The 15590-nt window shown below is 37.8% G+C and overlaps 2 protein-coding genes across 9 annotated transcripts in view; both read right to left on the reverse strand.

The window, feature by feature from the left end:
* Positions 1–15590, reverse strand: part of ATP11B (ATPase phospholipid transporting 11B (putative)) — a 72772-nt gene that overhangs the window by 31351 nt on the left and 25831 nt on the right. For all 8 annotated transcript variants that reach the window (XM_061353490.1, XM_061353491.1, XM_061353492.1 and 5 more), the window contains exons 8-20: positions 15217–15264; positions 13160–13224; positions 12516–12597; positions 11101–11251; positions 8309–8506; positions 7885–8043; positions 7419–7591; positions 6953–7021; positions 6064–6137; positions 5878–5981; positions 5554–5735; positions 4639–4842; positions 4217–4370 (exon numbers count right to left, since the gene is read on the reverse strand). In XM_061353490.1, the coding sequence (XP_061209474.1) occupies positions 4217–4370; positions 4639–4842; positions 5554–5735; positions 5878–5981; positions 6064–6137; positions 6953–7021; positions 7419–7591; positions 7885–8043; positions 8309–8506; positions 11101–11251; positions 12516–12597; positions 13160–13224; positions 15217–15264 (1663 nt within the window). The remainder of the gene's footprint in view (positions 1–4216; positions 4371–4638; positions 4843–5553; positions 5736–5877; positions 5982–6063; positions 6138–6952; positions 7022–7418; positions 7592–7884; positions 8044–8308; positions 8507–11100; positions 11252–12515; positions 12598–13159; positions 13225–15216; positions 15265–15590) is intronic.
* On the reverse strand, positions 1475–2278 carry LOC133212272 (uncharacterized). The gene has a single exon (XM_061353471.1). The coding sequence runs from the start codon at positions 2174–2176 to the stop codon at positions 1475–1477; it is 702 nt and encodes a 233-aa protein (XP_061209455.1). The 5' UTR covers positions 2177–2278.

Here is a 15590-nt window from a genome sequence, read left to right on the forward strand (position 1 = left end):
AGCCATAAAACATAGAAAAATAAGTAGTGAGACTGCTAGCCATATATTGACAAGGATTAAAATTACAGGAAAATATGTGGGAAATATTAAGCTGAGTTCCATCTTAACCTTGGAATACACCTCACAAAAAGGGTGCCTACAGCAGTGTCACGGTTTAAGCCCAGGCTGTAAATCAGAACCACGCAGCCCACTCCACCCCCCCACCCCCCCCCTTTCTTCCCCCCGCTCCAGGAGGGATGGGAAGGAGAACTGAAAGAATGGAACTCCCACGGGTTGAGGTAAGAACAGTTTAGTAACTAAGGTATAACACAAGTCACTGCTGCTACCACCAATAATAATAATGATAAGGGAAATAACAAGGGAAGAGAATACAATACCACCCGTCGACCGATACCTAGCCCAACCCAGCAGTGAACTAGCCCTTCCGAGTAACTCTCAGTTACCTCCTGGGCATGATGTACTGTGGTATGGAATACCTCTTCAGCTAGTTTGGGTCAGGTGTCCTGTCTCTGGTTCCTCCCAGCTTCCCCTTCTCCCTGACAGAGGCTCAGAAAGTCCTTGGTCAGACTAAACATTTGAGCAGTAACTAAGAACATCGGTGTTATGAGCACTGTCCCCAGGCCTAAAGTCAAAAACAGCGCTGCACCAACTACTAAGAAGGAGAAAAAAACTGACTGCTACTGCTGAACCCAGGACAGTATCCACCCCTTATTCCATACCATTCATGTCATGCTCAGATCCCACATTTTCAATATACCATCACTCATATATATATACATATATACCCACATAGAGAGAGAGAGAAAGAGAGATCATTCCTTAGTGCATGGACCAATCCCTATAAAGCTGCTGAGTCCATCCGGTCCATGATGTCAGGCTCCATCTCTCGTAACAGTCTTTCAGAGCAGGAGAGGCTGTGTGCAGCGTTCACACTCATGAATAACCTAGGTAATAGTGTCCATTGTTAAGTCCACCCCTCGATCACAAGCCCATCTGTATGTCACATCTCTGCTCTGATGGCCTGAAGTGTCATGGGCCCACCAGGCTCAGAATAATTCACCCTACCCTTCAGTAGTTTCTGCAACTTGTCGTCTGGGACTCCATATAGCTACCTTTCATCTCTGATGCTTCCAAAGCACTGGAGGGGCCCAGTGGACTAGATACTTGCCCATACTGTCCCACACACCCTCCCACTCATGACTGTCCAGCCTTGGGGAAAGCCTCTTAGTCCTCCTATATCATCATCTAACCCTAGAAAAGACCCAAACCTGACTCTGCTTAACTTTCGAGATCAGACAAAATGGTCGTGGGTAGAACACACTCTGTATGTGTACCAACATGCTGATCCCCATCACAATCAGCAGGCAGGTCCCAAGGGCAACCAAAGGCCATTCAAAATCTTCAGAACTCTCAAATCATGCTGCTGCACTTGTCACTGGGGCTGGTGTAGCTGCTGTTCTTGCCAGCTCTCTCATCACCAGCTTCTCTTTTCTGAGTCCAGATCTTTCTCTTCTGCCTTGCTGGTAAATGCTGTGTGGTCTCCTGCATCCTCCACTTGTTCCAGGTGCCCGAGGCTGGACCCAGCTGAGGCTCCCAAAGGTGGTATCTTGCTCTCCGCATCCTCCTGGGGCTCAGGCTCACAGGGCTTGGCAGGTGGCTGCCGAGGGATGCTCTCGGCTGCTGTGGGACTGGGTTCGGCCGTGAGGCTAGGCTCCTCTGCTGCCTCTTTCCGCTGCTTGGCAGCGGCCTTCTCCCCTTCCTTGACCGCCCCAAGCTCCTCCACCGGCAGCCATACCCTCCCAGCCTCTGGCCCCGCTCCTGCCGCCACGTGGTCGCTGGAGCCACTCTCCCGGGCCCCTTTGGCCGCCGCCACCTCCCAGGGCTGCTCCCCCTTGGGTCCCCGCAGCCTCATAAAGATGGAGGTGAGGATGAGGGCCAGGACGGTGAAGAGCAGCGGGACGGCCAGGTACAAGTCCACAGCCACATCCATCCTGCCCTGCTGCCGTAGCCCGCCCGTATTACAAGTGATTAACATAAAGTACAATGAGACAGGAACCTTAGCCAGAGGACCCCAGCCAATAAACACTAACACAGAAAATACTGGCTGCAAGTAAGGCACAACGTGCTGAAACTGTGAGATCAAGAGCAACAAAATTGAGAGCCAATAAATCAGCATTCTGACGAGTGACTACTAATCCGAAACAATGAATGCTTATCACAAATACAGTTAGACACACTCCCGTCAGATATGTCGTTATCTCAACCCTTTGTGCCCCATGTTGGGCACCAAAACGAACTGTTGTAGTTTAAGCCCAGGCTGTAAATCAGAACCACGCAGTCTACTCCACCCCGCTTTCTTCCCCCCGCTCCAGGAGGGATGGGAAGGAGAACTGAAAGAATGGAACTCCCACGGGTTGAGGTAAGAACAGTTTAGTAACTAAGGTATAACACAAGTCACTGCTGCTACCACCAATAATAATAATGATAAGGGAAATAACAAGGGAAGAGAATACAATAACACCCGTCGACCAATACCTAGCCCAACCCAGCAGTGCACTAGCCCTTCTGGGTAACTCTCAGTTACCTCCTGGGCATGATGTACTGTGGTATGGAATACCTCTTCGGCTAGTTTGGGTCAGATGTCCTGTCTCCGGTTCCTCCCAGCTTCCCCTTCTCCCTGACAGAGGCTCAGAAAGTCCTTGGTCAGACTAAACATCTGAGCAGCAACTAACAACATTGGTGTTATGAACGCTGTCCCCAGGCCGAAAGTCAAAAACAGTGCTGCACCAACTACTAAGAAGGAGAAAAAAATTGACTGCTACTGCTGAATCCAAGACAAGTACAAAATCAAAACCAAGGACTAAATAGCTGTACAGTTCCCTCCCTACCCTTCCCTCCTATGTTGTGCAGCATTTACCTCAGTGCTTTATCTACTTCAGTGTTTAAAGCCACTACCATCAAAATTAGGTTTTGTTGTACTTTACAACAAAACAGGAAATAACTGAGATTATCTGATGGACAGGGGAAGAATTAAGGAAAGCACTATTTGCTGTTCTGACAAATTTAGCAGTACAAAAACACATTATAAATCAAGTTAAATGACAAAGTAAGAACAAGGACACAACATAGGCAAATAACTATACCTTAAAGAGAGAGGACGGCAAAAATTTCACCTAAGAGAGTGTATATAGAGTGGACATAGCCAACAAGCGATTTTTCTTACTGTAGTTACAAACAACTTCTTTTTAACATTTTACCAAAACTACTATCATACCAAGTTTTATATACCACTGAATAGTTTTATAATGAAGTGATTCTGAAGACTGCATTAAGTGCCTGACTAGACGCTGGAAGAAGGAAGACCAACCTCAAAACAGGTTACTCGTACTACAGTAAAACAGCCTCTTTTGCAAATCTAGTACCTCACATCTCCTACGTCTTTAAGGTGAAGAGATGTCTTTTTTCCTTTTCATTTTGACAAGGTGTAAAAATAGAGTAGACAATAGTGCCTTTTCACAGTCTTAATATTACTGGAATTACATGCAAAAAGCCTTTAAAGCATATAGATAAGCTAAAGGTATAATATTAATATTATAATATTAATCTTAAAATTATAAAAAAGAATATTATAGCTGTTCAGAGCTTAGCTTTTTAGAGTTAATAAAAATGAAAAAAATCACAATCTAAATTTGAATTTTATCTGACCTGTATTTAAGTAAAATTAAGCACCCGTGAAGAAAAAATGGCCTCAGAGGACAGCATTAAAGCAAACCTCCTGGAGACTAGGCCCCAGCTTCTTTTCCCTTCCCTTCTACTTCCTCCTCAAACTTGGGTATTTTTTTAAATCTTTAAAGAAGCACAGTTTTCCATATAGCTTCATGAATTTTCAATTATGGTTTGGAGTAGTGATGGAACAGGCAATGCCAAAGCATGCAGGTGATCAGGATAACTACCACCTTACAGAAAACTTAAGAGGATGATTAAAGATTAGCCTTTTTGTTGCAGAGTAGCAGTATTTTGACTATCTCCTCGATTCACCTGCAAATTTTCACAAATGCACTTAGAAACTTAGTAGCAAACTACTATAGAGCAACAGAATTTAAAAGAATTCAAAAAGTCACACAAAAGGGCAGAGAAACAAAGCAGTTCCTGATGTCGTTGCCTCTTGCAAAGCATTATAAAAATACAAGACAACCCTGATTATATTCTCACTTACTTTTGCTTTCTGAAGGGGTGCCATGCGACAGCACAACACTGCAGAACAGTTTTTGCAAACTTCCATGAACAGTTTTTCATGTTCCCTGAGTGCAAGAGAGAGGCTGGTCCCATCCACAACAAGTCCATGCTGGATAACATGGTCTTCCTTTATTCTATTGGCAACAAAAAAGTTGGCTTTGTATCACTGAGACGGAAAAGTTTAAGTTTTCTTATGAACTATGCAGTTGCCCATACAACAGATAAAGAAGTTAGCCTGTCAGAAAGACTGCTTCTTCAGATCTGGTATTATACTACTAAATATTTTAAAAAGGTAACTTCATGTGTTTGGCACATACATCAAAGAGATTGTCATAAAGTCTGAGCATAAAAGAAAACAAAGCTAAGATCACCACTGAGATAATGACATCTCAGGTATTTTACCTCTTGGCTAGCTGCCTCAGTTGTTCTGCGCATGTACTGTCTGACTTGTGTTGCACAAGCTCAAGGATGTTCATGGTTCTATGAAAGTGTCCACATGATAAGCTGACACTAACAGCTGTTTCATGCTTATCTCCAGTGAGTACCCACACTTTGATACCAGCCAACCTGAGTGCTTCTATAGTTTCTTGGACTTTATCTTGCAGTCTAGAAAGAAGAAAATCTTAAATAACTTATCAAAGACTTTACAAAAACAGAGCTCATGCTGTAACTCCATGTTACTCCTGTCATGATGATTTGAGACTGCATTTCCAGTGTTACATTGCTTTTCAGAGAATCACAGTCTGGCAGATGACATTCTGTTACCAGCAATAAAATGAAGGCTTTGATGAAATAAAACTGAACTTCAATACTGCTAAGTGATCAAAAATTTGTATCTTAAACTAGGCACCACTGCTGCATTTGAGAAGTTTTTAAACAGCCCACAATAATTACTATCTTCTGTAGTACATGAAAAGCTTTTAAGTGTTTCATCTGTATGTTCCAGTGTACAATACACCCTCTGACTTACAGAATACATACTATGCAAGCAGAATGCTTTGTAAAGTAGCTATGCATAAGTTTTTCCAAGAAGTTAGCAATTACTCTAAATATTTACTGCAACTATTCTATTTCACATACATTTAATCTTTCCTGATGAATACTACTGTATGACATCATTATTAAGCCAATGAACAGGTAGTACAACATGTGTTTTGAATGTTCCTCAATCCAAAGAGCGGTAAACATACTAAACAAGAATAGCACAGAACTTCCAGTTGTTGTGGAAGAGTTTTTCACGCTGTACATCATATATCAGTTATAAAACCTAAATTCAATATGGCTTTGAATGTAATTAGCAGAAACTCCATTGCATACTTGTCTTCTACTCCTGTAGCCCCAAGTAATTCCAGATCCCTTTCTATGAAGTTGAATACATCTGCTAATCTTTCTTCCCGTTGTTGTAAGGCAGTCCTAGCCTCGTGGAGCCGTTTGCCAATTTCTTGATACTCTTCAGGTGTGAATTTTCTGTAGGCTACGCATAAAGTTCTTAGTCCTTTCTGTGAGAAAATATAAGAACACATTCAGAGTAGATAAGATTCTGATCTAACAAAAAGGTGCCACCTGCCATTTCTTCACTTCAAGTCAGAGAACTTTCACCAGAATTTTCTTCTGATCAGCTGGGCAAGCATTTACACTTACCAAAGCAAATTCATCCACATGTATCCTTGTTTTGTCTATTTCTCCACTCTTACTACGAGGAAGAATGGAAGATTCTGCTCCTTTTGTGAATAAAAGCTTTTCCCCTAAAAAGTAAAATGGAACAGAAATCAAGAATACTATTTAAGAAGTTCTCCACTGCAGTTTGTGCAACTTCTGATCACTTACCTGAGGGACTCTCTACAATGACACTCATTCGTCTGCGATTTGGGTCAAACTCCAAAACATGAAGTAATTTATACCTGCATTTTGTGTTTCAACAGAAGGGGGAAAAGGAATAAAACACTTTTAGAAGTAAACTTCCAGAGTCAGTTACTCATAAATATACTCTATACTGTAAGGTTCTTCCACCAACAGGAATAGTTTTCTGAACATGAGCTTTGCATCTGGAGATTACATCACTTCCCATCTATTCCTTTACCCTTCTATCATTCCTTCAGCTGTAACTTTGCAAACTACAATTTGTTTCTTACACTTGTTAACAACCTACACAGCCAAAGGAGAGTGTATGTTCCCTTATAACTCGACTACTTTTTGTTATGTTACCACTAATTTCGAAAATTAACTTCAGACATTTAAGTTTAAAGTACTGCCAACTAACTGAAACAGATCCAACGGATACAAGGTGTTATGACATACTGCAGCTATACAGTTATCAATAATATTTTTACTAATTTGGGGAAATTTTAAAATATGTAATTAGAGTATGCATGTATGAGACTGATTCTGAGAACTTCTGGAGCTGAAAGCACAAATAATAAGACCTGAATATGCAATCCAGTTTTCCAGTTCTACTACGGTCTCAACCTTTGAGGAATGGGCAAAGGTAAACTGCTAAATACACATCTACACAGAGCAACTAATGCATACAAAATTCTTGCATCTCAGTCTCAATTGGTAAGAAATAACATGTGAGCTGTCGTGAAGATATTAAGGGAAAAGCATTAAAAACAGCAAGCTGTGCACTGGCAAAGTTTTCTTATAAACAGAGAGGATTAAGAGAACATTAATTTTCGCTACTGTTCTGTCCTTCAAAAGAAACAATCAAAATGACTACCTTTCTGGTTTTCCAAGACTTTTTACTTCCATACTGTCCCCAGTAGTTCCAGTAAATACAACTCCAACCCTAAAATTAAAAGAAAATATATATTTAATCATCAAACATAATGTCTGTTGATGAGGAGGGGAAAAAAGGAGAGAACCCATTACTGCTCTTTACTTCAAGACAATTAAAAATGCACACTTTCTGCACTATTTAAACAGAAACTATAATTTCTCCATTATTGGGACTGTTAATTCACTATAATAATAAAGAATTTCCATAAATATTTTAAATCTTCACTTTTTAATATGCCTAGGGTTTTGTGCATTTCATTTTTCTAAGATTTCATAGTGAAGAACTGACATTGCCAGGCTCTGGGCTTTACAGGTCTTTCTGAGCAATTTTTAAGGTTGCTTTTACCATGAATTGCCTGCCCTAGTAGGCATTTTCTACCTTAGATAGATTTGTCACTACAACTCACCGGCTTGCAGCTTCAACTAAAGCTTTCTCATCTGGTGAAGAAGCATAATACTCCAACGGAGATGCTATTCCATTGGCATGCCAGGGGGCATCAGCACCATCTGTCTGATCTGCATTGATCTGAACTGTATGACAAAGACAAACCGCTTTCAAGAAGAGCTCCTCCTCTTTCATCTATAAAAAAGATGAAAGTTAATTTGTAACACCTATCAACCCAGTTTTCAATATACTTTAAAAAATGTTTTTACTTTAAAATCTGCCAAGTATTCCGTGTTAAATAATCACATTTCAACATGTTTAATAGATATTTTTTTGGTAATACTTAAGTGCTTGAAACTGTTGATAAGTTCTAATTTTTTTTTTTTTTTCTTAGAATGCTGACGCTAGAAGAGTATTTCTCTGAAATAAACCACTTTCTGTCTAGGATTTCTAATGGGGGAAAAACAAACAAACAAAAAAAGTCTTACCAAACTATGTATATTTCCATCTGGTGAATCTTCAGAAAACCCCTCTGGAGTTAGTTTACCATTGACCTCTTGGTACTTTATGCCATTAATGGAGCACTCCCGAAACTGCATCTCATTTTCAGTTAATGTACCGGTTTTGTCTGTAAACACATACTCTACCTTTTGTAAAATAAAACAAAAAACAGACTTTGAGTTGCATGCATGTATTAGAAGGAAAAAGTAAATATCTCAACTCACAGTCTCCACAAGACACCTTTTTCTGATCATTTAAAATCTTTTATTTCTGCCATCAGATGTTTATCCCTTATTTTAAAATTAATCTGAAATCAAAGTGCAACCATTAAAAAGTTTTCAGTAACAAATTTTAAGAAAGTAGAAAATAGAAGGAAGAAAAAAAAAAGAAACAGTTTATTGTTTACTCTACCTGTCCCAGTTCCTCATTGAGGTCTGAAGTATTTACTTGTGCTCTCTGGTTTGTTTCTTCATGATAGAGGTCAAGATCCCAGCCAATAAAAAAAGATCCAAGAAATTTCTGCATCTCAACAGTCACATAAAGTGAAATAGGTATGATAAAATTGTAAAGTACCAGAAAAGCAAGAAAATCTGAAATAAATCTAAGAATCTAGAAGGAAAAAAAAAAAAAAGAGAAAATGTAAAGACTGCATCACTAAAGTGATGTGGTGCAACATGGTTATTTAGTTAAGTTTCAATATGCATGAAAAATGACAAATTAACAGAGCTGGAGGAGACCAACTGCCATATATACATGAGAAAGACAGCACACAGTGACAAGGTTGCCCCAGTATTGTGCCTTCAGACTGATGCAGGAAGACTGCTTTAAGCTATGACTGGATGTTTCAATTCTCAAGTTCATTAATTTTTGTCCTTCCTACTCAATCTGTCAGGAAGGCTGCTGATTAATATTACCTGTCATGGTGATTCTGTTTTGAGACAGGTATCTAGAAAGAGTTCAGTCTGAAAAAACTCATGTGTTCCCCATTCCATCAAACAGCACCTTTCACAGGCTTTTCTAAGTAACCATAACTGGTGAAGGCAAACAACTATCATTTCATGTTGTCAGAGGAACCCGCAAGTATCTGTACTGGTTTGAGACAGCAAAGAGATGAGAGGATTCCCGTCTACTAGCATTTCCCAGTGACGTGGGTGATCCAGACTACATGACAAGAAAAAGACTGGATTTCAATGGCACAGTCTTCTTTTATGCCTCTTCAAATCGTTGTGTACAACATAGATGTTTCAAGTAAAAGGCTCCATAATAGGATAGAAATTTCTATTTATTAGGTACGATAATTTCAAAAAACTCTGAAATGCAATATTAATCTATTTGAAGTCTCTGGTTTGCAAAGAAAACTCTATCTAAATTGTACTTTGGGAAGAGATTTATACTAGTGTAGGAGAACATTTTGAAGAAAGGGTGCATAAAGGTAGTCAGCAGTCTGCAAAGCTAAATAATGTCTGCTCTTCTGAGTTAAAACACTGCTATAATTACTTAGTAAAAGTCAGTACCGGTAATTAAGGTGTCTGACAAAAACTAAGGAAGTTTTGTGCCTTGAGAGATCTTCCAAATTAAATAAAAAAGACAAACAAAGAGCAGTTATTCATTTAAGATAAGATAAACAGAGAAGAAAGGACAATTACTAAGGTTAGCAAGTTTCTTCAAGCACCATCTTTTAAACAGCAATCTGTAAGATACAGGAGAGATGAACAGAGAAAGCACTCCAAGTGAGGATGTCAGCATATTGAGAAATGCAAAGCAGATTGTGGAAGTGAACAAGGGAAGGGAGAAAAACAAAGACATGGTAGAAGGAGAGTGACACTGCAGAAACACAGATGGCTCTGCGTGCTCCTAAAGGCAAAGGTAAAGGAATGGAAAGACTGAGTATATCCCATTCTATTCAGAACTGAAAAAGCTACACAGGCTAGTCTAACTTACATAGAAACTACTTCAAATCAAGAGAAACCAAGAATTTACTTTACTGACCACTTCAGTAGTTGAACGTGTTAGATGGGTGGAGGTACTAAAAATAAAGTCACTAAACAATTTGAAAACTTCTAAATTGATTTAGTACTTTTCAACAGTGACCCTTTCAGACAATATAATTTTAGACTCTATTGAAAAGTACTTGGTAACTGTAGTGATGACCTGAATTAGTAATTCTAAATTAACTGGAAAAACATCTCAATGCTGTGGTTTAATCACAAAACACTCTGCATGACAAAGCTTCTGAGAAAGTTGCATGTTTTACAAAAATGCCAGTAAACTTTTAACTCTCCTCGAATCAAATACATTCTCAAATTACTTTATTCCTTCCTGGACCACTATGTACTAACTGTAAATTGCACTCTACTTGGGAAGCAGAACAGAACTCTCCTGACTTGGGATTTGGACCTCTCTGCACACATGGCACCTAGTGAGCACACTCAATTCTCCATTCTCTTGGAGAAGAAGAAGGTGTGGGTATTAAAATATTTGAAACTACATCACATGTTGAAACTGGATTTCCCATTATTCTGTGCTTTGAAAATCCTCTCTACTTCCTAGAATTTGCTCCAGCCAGCTCAAGAACTGCTTTGGAAGAAGGTAGACTTATACAGAAATAAAAAATAATGCAGAATACAGGAAAATACAGAACGATTTTAAAAAAATTAAAAAATTAAAAAAAAAAAAAAAAGGACACTTCTCAGAACTGCAGACTTAATGGAACTCTTCAAAGTGTCCCTCCAGTCTTTACAGAAAAGTGAGAAGGCAAGAAGAGGCTTGAATAAAATTGCCTTACAAAATTGTCTGAACAAGCTCAACATCACAGAAAGTCTGGACTGTGAAATCACTGCAATGGAATGCGCACAAGAACAACCACCTTCTTTTTATTTAAGGAATGGCAGGAGATACCCAAAAGAACGTATCTATAATAAGAACATCAGAAATATGCCCTAGTAAGACCCAAAATTTTCAAAAAGCTTGATCTTTTCATAAAGAAAGAAAAAGTCCAACCATTAACACAGGTAAGATATTTCTACACAAGAGTGAGGCTACATAAGACTAACTCTCTCAAAAACACTGAGACAACAGGACACAAATTTGCAAGTGGATTATGTGGCAGTTATGTCTAAATCCAGGAACAGAGATATAATATCGCATTGAGTATATAGTGGTTGAGGGTTCCTGCGATATGCAACTGGTTAGAACTACATTACCTTACTGCTGTTTCTTTCATGCTCCGTTTTTTCATTATACCAAGGCTCATCCCATTTTTCTTCAGCTTGCCATGCATACTTTAAAATAGTGCTCAGAATGGCTTCAAAGAGGAGGATTATTAGATAAATAATCAAAAAGGAATTCATGGACCTACAAAGAAGCAAAAAACAACAAAAACAACAACAAAAAACAAACGCAAAACCAAACAATTTCAGTTTATTTTACTTAATCTGTTGACATACTGTGGTTAACTGGACAATTAAAAAAATATTAATAAGTACCCTGTGTTCAATATGGATAGTTTCTGCACCACAAGCAAGCGACAGAAGTGAAAAAGAAATCCTACATTCGACTAAGGTATAGTCTACACACAGCAATATGTAGACTAGATTAAGGTGCAAGAATACCCCAGCAGCTGACTTGTGTCACACTTGTCCAAGAGTTTCGTGAGTAACTTATCCTTCTCTTCTTCCACAAGTATCTAGCAAGGCTGTGAAGGCAGGTCAAACAACACACTGCAAGTCCAAGGCTGCACCTTTTTCTTCAGTTAGAAAAGTACTGCCATGTGCATCTGACTATTTAACCCAGGCACTACTATACCAGGATATAGTCAAACTTGCCTCTATATTCTGTAGTGCTAGCCAGACCACATTTCCACTCCTTGCTTTGATGACTTAACTTTTCCTGTGCATTCTATAGTTCAATACTGTGTTTGCAAAAGAATGCTGGAGGGCTATCTCAGTTTTTTCAATAATTGGAATAAAAGCAACACACCAGAATTCCATTTTCCTCTTAACATACTTCATGAGGTTCAATATATAAATCTCTATTATAATAACACCTATCCCATAACTACACACAAAGATATTTTAAACCGAACCCTCAACTTGTGGTTAGAAGCAAGATTCATTGCAAAATGTATCTGGCTAGGCTATATATCCTTTGGACTATATGAAACAAAGCTATTTTCCATTATATCAAACACTACAATTCAGAACAAAGATTTTTAAGTAATTAAGACTTAATTTCAATCCATCCTCTTCAAAGGCATGATGCAGTTTTACAGTAAAGGATGCAGAGAAGAGCGGAGGCTGGGACCTGCTGTGAAAACTATCTCTAAGCATCTAGTTCAAAAAGCATTTCACCAATCATTAAATAATCTCCACATCTAAAAAATAAACCAGAACTTTTCCCACTTTAGTCCTCCTTTAAGTATGGGTATTTCAACTTCATATGCTAGTGAAAGAATCAATAAAGGATGAAAAATCAAGAAGCTCTTTAGAGCTTCCTGAAGGCAATTAGCTTCTCTTCCCTTGCTTACAACCCAATGACAAGATCATCAGGGTTTTAAAGTTACCAAGCAAAATCTAAGTTAAACTCTACAAATAAGAAAGATATTAGAACATAAACATACTTTTCTACTGCTGACCGTTTCTGAGATTTACTCTTGTAATTTAATGCCATCTTTGTCTCCATACCTGTATACACTGCAACACCTGGGAAGGAATGGGAGGGGAAAGAGTTATACCTTATTTTCTGCATATATACAGTTTGCTTAATTTTTCATTTTAAGGAACATAGGATAAAATCAAGAGGTGATACTACTTTTGTGTTTACTTCAGTACAATAGTGATACAGTATTAAGTATTTGCAATGCTCTATTATAGTAAAAGAGTACTACTGAACTATTTTTAACACCTACAAAAATGCTGTTCATTATTATGACTGTACTGCTCTTCAATTTGTATTTTATGGAAATCAGAATGGCAAGTCTCAGGAGAAAGTGTTGAAAAATAGGTAACAGTAAAAACAGTCATTTACACATTGTAGTTAAGTTATTCCTTTACCAAACCACATCAAGTATTTTCACAGAGCAAAGCCAGAACTTTATATCCTTAGCGATACTTCAGCGTAGTATCATTACTTTCATCTATAATCATATCCCTTCAGGTAACAGCAAGATTATGGCAATTTTTTCAGTGCAAGTAGAATTAAACCACAGTTCATCAGTATGTTTTAAAAAGAGAATACTCTTTAAATAGTTAGATGTCTACAAACCAAATATTTCTTTAGTGTTTTTTAATCTTGCTCCACGAAGTAAGAGACTTTCAGGCCCAAGAGGTCTAAAAAGAAGTAGAAATATCAGCACTTAAAAATCAGTTGTTCTACATTACATGAAATCCAGTTTCCTATGCAAATTTGTCTTATATCCTCTATGAATTTCCACTGTAACAACTATAACCTCACACTCATTTAGGTCTATCTTCGATGCTCTTACCCCTTTTACCATATCTCACCCACATATCTCCACAGTGTTCTCTGTTTCCTTTCATGCCTCCTTTGGTCAGTGCCATCCTCTCCCACCACTGTTCAGTATCCCATAATTAGTGATTGAGCTAAATATAACGAATGGCTGGGTTAGAGAGACCTGAAAGTTACTTGAGAAGCCAGCCGAATTAAAAAAAAAATAAAATAAAATTCATGCTCACAGTGCAGGAGTGCTGTTTTAGGTTTGGTTAATTTATCTATCTTACTTTTACCCCTTTGTCAAACTGAAATGATCTAACAAGTTAAAAAAGTTGTTCATACCAGAGAAACAACTAGATGGACACTAAACCACCACAACAGTGCTGCTTTAGAATACAAGAGTAAAATTTCTTAAACATGGCGGGGGGGAGGGGGGCGAATCGGGGGGATCTACCACAACACAATTTTATCATAATCTACATTCATTCCATTTGCCAAGTTAGCTGTAAACAATCATGTGAAAATAAAGGTCCAGGTAGAATCAGGCTCATACTAGGTTAGAGTGATTTGTTGTACTCCAGTGGCTGTATCATCTTTAGGAAACTGACAGTTTTAAATAATTAAAAAAATAATAAAAAAAAAATCAGTATTTTTGCCAGGGTTTCAAATGAAAGCAGAAATTGAACTGCGGTTGCCAGGGTGACATACTGGGTATAAGCAAAAGAATTCAAGTTCATATACCACGTGCTACAGCATACAAGCCCTTGGGTTTGTCTTACTTTTCCATTAGCTGTACCACAAGCAGTCCATGATTATCTTAACAAAGCACTTTTATTTGAATTTTCTTCGAAAGCATAACCCAGAGTTACTAAAAATAACCCAAACCCACACTTCACCCCCCACAGTTAAATATTTAACTTAAGCATCACCACAAATGGGACAGTTACCACTACAAATACTGTGTGCATCAATTCTGCACACAGGTTATCACAGGCTATTTAAATTACACGCATGTATGTGAACAGTTTAGGCAAGACTCAAACTTTAACTAAAAATCTGAACTAAAAGGGACTATATGTGTATTTTTGGATTCAAGTATTTTTGAGTTTGTAAAAACAGCCTGAAAAACCCAATATACAAAACAATTAATTAACTTGAATGCTAAATATTCCTGAAAGTCTGGTCATTTCTTCCAAGTGATTTCAGTGTCTTTATTTTAAACCATGACCTTTCTTACTCCTGTTCTTCCTGTTTTCTCTCCTGTTCTATTGTGATGGTGGGAAGTGAATGAACAGCTGTGTGGATACTTGGCTGCTAGCTGGAGCCAACCCACCACAATTAGCAATGTTTGAGGAAGCCCATAAATGGATCTGTAAGTGGCTTCACATCTTTTTTTGTATTTTATATTTTCACATGTGTTTAGGTGTATGCTACTTGCTATGACTGACAGGGAAAGGTTGTGAGCATATGATTAAATCCATGCAGTTATGTGTTGACTATTACAGATGTAAGGACTTAACTGTACAGTCCAGTTAGTATGGTAGTGTGAAATATATACTAAAAGTTAGACATCTGTAGTAGAGACTTTCTTAAAACACTTTCAGAAATTTAGTTAAAATACATTTTTAGGAATTTCAACTGCAAAAAATCTGCTCAGTGACTCTGATAAACAACAGTTTTGCACAAAATGTAGTAATGGACTTTCCTTGACTAATTTTTTTTCATCTCCATTTAAGTATGCAGCTACAGTTGATACTTACAGTAAAAATAGCCCTCCTTTCATATATTCAATAGTAATTCTTTCTTATGATGGTCATTTTAATCAACTCCATCAGTTCTAAGCATTAATCTTACAAAATTTTAATTACCTTACAATTTCTTCAGTTTGTTGACTTACAGTTATTCTTCCAACAAACCTATGAAAGATGGCCATGCATTAGAAATACCTACACAAAGACTCAAAAAATATAAAAACCTCCTCTGTTACAAAAAAGTCATTAGTGGTTCACAAGTACAAAACAATCAACTTTTATTAACAATCAAACTAAAACAATATGGCAACACTGGCAGTAATTTTACAAAAGATATTTAACAACAAAAACATTTATCCCTCAAAAGAACCACCATTTGAGAAGCCGATTAGGTTTCATTAATAAAGCCACAAAAGATTACATTTATTTGCTAAAACACATTGTGACTTCTTCATGTTTCAATAACAAATAATCATAGAATCATAGAACAG

The sequence above is a fragment of the Neopsephotus bourkii genome, unplaced genomic scaffold, assembly GCF_033783945.1.
Source record: "Neopsephotus bourkii isolate Nb327-2 ecotype Australia unplaced genomic scaffold, CSIRO-AGI_Nbou_v1 NB_678, whole genome shotgun sequence".
Classification (NCBI taxonomy): Eukaryota; Metazoa; Chordata; class Aves; order Psittaciformes; family Psittacidae; genus Neopsephotus; species Neopsephotus bourkii.

Bases quoted from the DNA above. Each gene is read 5' to 3' on its own strand.
- LOC133212272 (XM_061353471.1), bottom strand. From the start codon at position 2,176: ATGCTGATTTATTGGCTCTCAATTTTGTTGCTCTTGATCTCACAGTTT.